The 4,683-nt window shown below is 40.3% G+C and overlaps 1 protein-coding gene across 1 annotated transcript; it reads right to left on the reverse strand.

The window, feature by feature from the left end:
* Nucleotides 1-1,202: 1,202 nt before the first annotated feature.
* Nucleotides 1,203-3,041, reverse strand: LOC109862511 (the record flags this gene model as incomplete). Its single annotated transcript, XM_020442586.1, has 2 exons — nucleotides 2,763-3,041; nucleotides 1,203-1,327 (listed from the first exon to the last, which is right to left on the reverse strand). Coding segments are annotated over exons 1-2 (404 nt in total), but the record flags the coding sequence as incomplete, so codon positions are not given.
* Nucleotides 3,042-4,683: the final 1,642 nt, after the last annotated feature.

The following is a 4,683-nucleotide window of genomic DNA, read 5'->3' on the forward strand; positions in this document are numbered from 1 at the left end:
AATATGACAGTGAAAAAAAGATTTTAGAATATTAATATAATAAATTAGAATATTAAATTAGAATATTAATATAATAAATATATATATATTTGTTAACATTAAATTTTTTTTATGAAATACGTAATGAAACTTATCGTATAATTACGAACAGTAACTTAAAATTAAAAAGACATATATTATGTAATATACATATATATGAATCATTTATTTAATAAGATTATTTGCATCAAAAATGTGATATTTGTCCAATCATATTAAAAAAAATATAAGTATATGTAAATATGTAAACTAATATAATATAAAATATTTTATGTAATACATATTATTAGTTAACATGTATATATTTTTGCATATATATATTTTTATTTTTTATATTTAAATAACGAAAAGAAAATCTCAGATTTGATTACATATAACGACTGTGTCGAGAGCTATCAAAAATTGCACGAGATGAAACTCTATTTTGATAAAAAACGCTTTGTTGTCAACTAATTCGACAAATCGGGCTGTCAACATATAGGGATCGTAACGTGTGAAACGAGCGGATTTATAATGATGTGTTTACTTTCGACGCGCGGACGCGCGCGGTCTTCACTCTCCGCTACCACGCGATACACGGCCTTCTTTCACAGTGGGTATACCCATCTGTGTCAGGCTCGTGTTCAAGATGTTGTGACTATGATCGCCTTGTGGGAGGTAGATTAATTCGAGATTACACTCGAATTAATTTTTGAAGTCTCGATTTACTTCACCGATCAATCGATAAACTCGATTGAAAAGGACCGGCCCGGAAAAAATCCTTAGGTGATGAGCGGATTCGAACTCGAGACCTCCGGGTTCGCAGCCCCTGCACTCAGGCCCAGAGTTGCAAACTCTGACCCGCTAGCACCAAGAGCACCGAGGTGATGGGAGCCACTGGGAGCACGCACACAAGCGAGAACCGCCGTCCGTGTGCGTGACGTCACGCTCGGCACTTCGGCTCGTGGAAGAGTGCAGACGTATTATGATGTTCCGTCTATATGAATTAAATATGAATTAAATACTTTAAGATTACGCATCTATAAATGTAGATTCTTTTTCGTAATTTACAAAATAAAAATATATAAATATAAAACACTAATAATATATTTTATATATATTAAATGCTTTTCTACAAATTCTTTATCGCAGTTCACTTATATTAATAATTAATACAAATATACAATGTATCTTGAGATGTTTTATCATTGGCCGCGTTCAGCAGACACAACAGTTGCACAACAGTTGAGAGATGATCACTTGTGATAGGACTATTCCTCAAAATCTGCAACGGTTCTAAAAGTATGATCTAATCATAAGTGATCATTTCTTAACTCAGTTGTATCTGCTGAACGTGACCATCTCTAATTGAAGATGATTGCATTTATTATCAATAATATTATATACATTTCCCAAGATTGTAAATCTCGGAAAAACGTTTCACGTTGTCATACGCAACAAGCGCACAACGCAACATGAACGTGCCTCTCGTCTTTCATCTTGTCTAGCCGGCTTGATGGAAAGGAGACGGAACATCATAATACGTCTGCACTCTTCCACGAGTCGAAGTGCCGAGCGTGACGTCACGCACACGGACGGCGGTTCTCGCTTGTGTGCTCCCAGTGGCTCCCACCACCTCGGTGCTCTTGGTGCTAGCGGGTCAGAGTTTGCAACTCTGCTCAGGCCGCGAGACCACTGAGCCGGTCTGAAGTAAAAATTGCCCTAGAATTACTCCTTTAAGGCTTGGTATACAGCAGAGACAAAGGGTTAGGTGACTACAAGGTGTAGATAACGATACATAGAAGCAGTGTGTGTAGGGCACTCTTCCGCTGACCGCGCCTTAAGTCTAAAGGTTCGCGCGCAACGCTTACATGACGAGGTAACACCATTTACCGTATTACAAAGTATAAAAGTTTTAAGTTTACTCATAGCGCAAATTAAAAGTATTGTTATACTAAGATTATTGTACCACGAAAAAATTGCGAAGTCAAACCGAATGAAACTGAAAAACAAAAAAAAATTGCGGTAACAATTATCTATGTTTGCTACATAGGTAAAAAGGGCTTGACTTGGTATCGCAAAAGATACTTCATTCGTACAGTGATAAATAAAGAGTCAAATGATCAGACAGTAACTAAAACGACGCATACTTATTTCTATTGGGTAAATTTAGAAGATTGACCCTTTATCCTAATAGCTAGTTGTAGTTATAAAACTAGTAAAATAAAACTTTTCATAAAATGTATGACATATATGTATCTATATATAAAAGTTATATAACGCTATTTTGTAACATTCCAAGATTAAATGCTAAATATAAATTGGCAAGGAACATATAAATATGCAAACAGTTATCGTAACTTCCTTATCAAGGCAGGATATTAGGAATTCGACAGGGTGAGGGAGATACCCGACCAAAGCGGCTCGCAGAAATTTTCTTTGTTCTTCATATTCCGGACATTTAGTGTTTCTTCGCGGCCGCACACCCGGCAGAAAAGGGAGTCAACTATTCTGAATCTGAAGAAGCTCGCACGCAAGGTGTGACCACTGCGGAGGCGATTAAGGGAGGTCACCGACCTGCGACTTAAATTCCATTGTTCAAACCATGGTCGACGAGCATCGGATAGAAAGTGGCTGCAATAAAAGCTGCCTCTGGTTCTCGCCTCCTCCCGACACCACTCTAACAACTTTGATCTCATCTTTGACTTCCAAAAATTCTTTATTTCATCCAAAAAAACCCCCACCTGGGAGTCCCTGCCACATCCAACAGCATTCCTAGCGAAGGCATCAGCACGTTCATTGCCAGTCACTCCACAATGACCAGGAACCCACACCAGCTTGACTTTCACTCCCCGCTCGGTCAGCTTCAGAATCAGAGACTTAATACGTAGCACGAGATACGAGCTCTTGCCCGGGACAAACCTGGCTTGCACGGCTAAAAGGACCGATCTCGAATCTGAGAAAACCGTGACCGCACGCCACTTTTCCACAAGCGCCAATTCCAGGGTCTCAACAATTGCCATGGCCTCCATACAAAAGGACGAGACAAAACCCGCGAACCTGTACCGGCGCAAGTAATGCCCGTCCTGAGAAACCAACGCATAGCCCGAATACGGAGAGCCCTCCGACCTCGAAGCGTCCGTGAAAACACACACCGAATCGCGTAACTCCTCACGAAAAGCTGCCCTAAAATTGGCCTCCGCGTCGAGTCCCTCCCGTAAGGAAAACCCGGCAACAAGGTCAACCGGCAGGCACGACACTAACGGTTCGAAGCCGTAAGAAAAGCAAACAGGAACATCAGACGAGAACAAAGAGCGAGCCCAACGGCTCACCTTGTCAAAGGCCAACATAAGGGGAAAAGAGCCCACCCGGTTAGCGTCGGGGGCTCTCGGCTCAAACGATTGGATGCTACTCAACAGACCCCACAACGGATGGCCCGTCATGATGGCCGTTCGTGACAGAAAATTGAGGCATAAGAAACAAAAACGTACAAAAAGAGAGAGCTCCCGAGCCTCCCCTAGGATTACATTTAAGGGGGTAGAGGTCCTATAGTCTATGACGATTCTCAGAGCCCGCATCTATAGTTTATCTAGCTTAGAATCCACAAGGGGAGGTCACAAAGTGTAGATCACCGATTTCAATAAGGTTTTTTTGTAGTATAGTACTGTGCCAGAAGAATACTTGAGCAAAGGAATAGGACGCACCTCTCAGCCATTTTCGAGAAAAATTGATTCAAACTATTTGGATTTAAAGTAATTAAATAAGAATCATCTCAGGCTCTCTAAACATTTTAAGGTTAAATGAAAGTGAATAGTCAGTAAAGAGCCGTTCGCAGGATGTTGTGCAGAAAATATGTCTTATATGTGTGTACAGTCGGTGTCAATAAATCGTTTCGTGGACGCGGGAAGCTAGGGGTAAGAGGGACGGTATTCCTTAGCAGTAAATACTGTAATTGGTCAATTCATCGAAATCTGCTACAGTTAGTTAGTGCGGCGCCCGTTGGCAGTACTTACTCCTAGGGAATACCGTCTCTCAAGTGCCTCGGTAGCCTAACGGGGAAGGCGACGGCCCGGAAAGCCGGAGATTCCAGGTTCGACTCCTGGCCGAGAAGTTTTTTTCGCAATATTTTAAATCAATTAGGGAGGGTATTCGGGGTCTATCATATATGAAATGCAAAACTAGCATTCTATATGAATTTAAGAATTGATATTTCAATTCGAAAAACACGTTGAAAAACGTGAATTTACTTATATATGTGTACACACATATAAGACATATTTTCTGCACAACATCCTGCGAACGGTTCTTTACTGACTATTCACTTTCATTTAACCTTATTTGGATTTACTTATATACCGGTTTCTTTTGTTCGTTTAGATGTATACGAGAAATACAAAAGTTATTTTTCGACTTTGTCGGAATCTGCGGTTTCTTATCACGCGTTAAATGATACACCTATAAGTATAATAGGGAAAGCGCAAACAGCGATAACCTTGGAACAACTGCCTGATGTAGTTTTGAAGGTAGATTTCTATATATTAAAGCAAAGCACACTTGGTGTTGACATCGTGATCGGACGTGACTTGCTGAATAAACATAAAATTTCGGTGTTATACCAATCGTCCGGAAAGTCAAGTAAACTTGTTTGTTTTCTCGGACGTTTTA

This window comes from Pseudomyrmex gracilis, unplaced genomic scaffold (genome assembly GCF_002006095.1).
Source record: "Pseudomyrmex gracilis isolate BER0280 unplaced genomic scaffold, ASM200609v1 scaffold_1901, whole genome shotgun sequence".
Lineage (NCBI taxonomy): Eukaryota > Metazoa > Arthropoda > Insecta > Hymenoptera > Formicidae > Pseudomyrmex > Pseudomyrmex gracilis.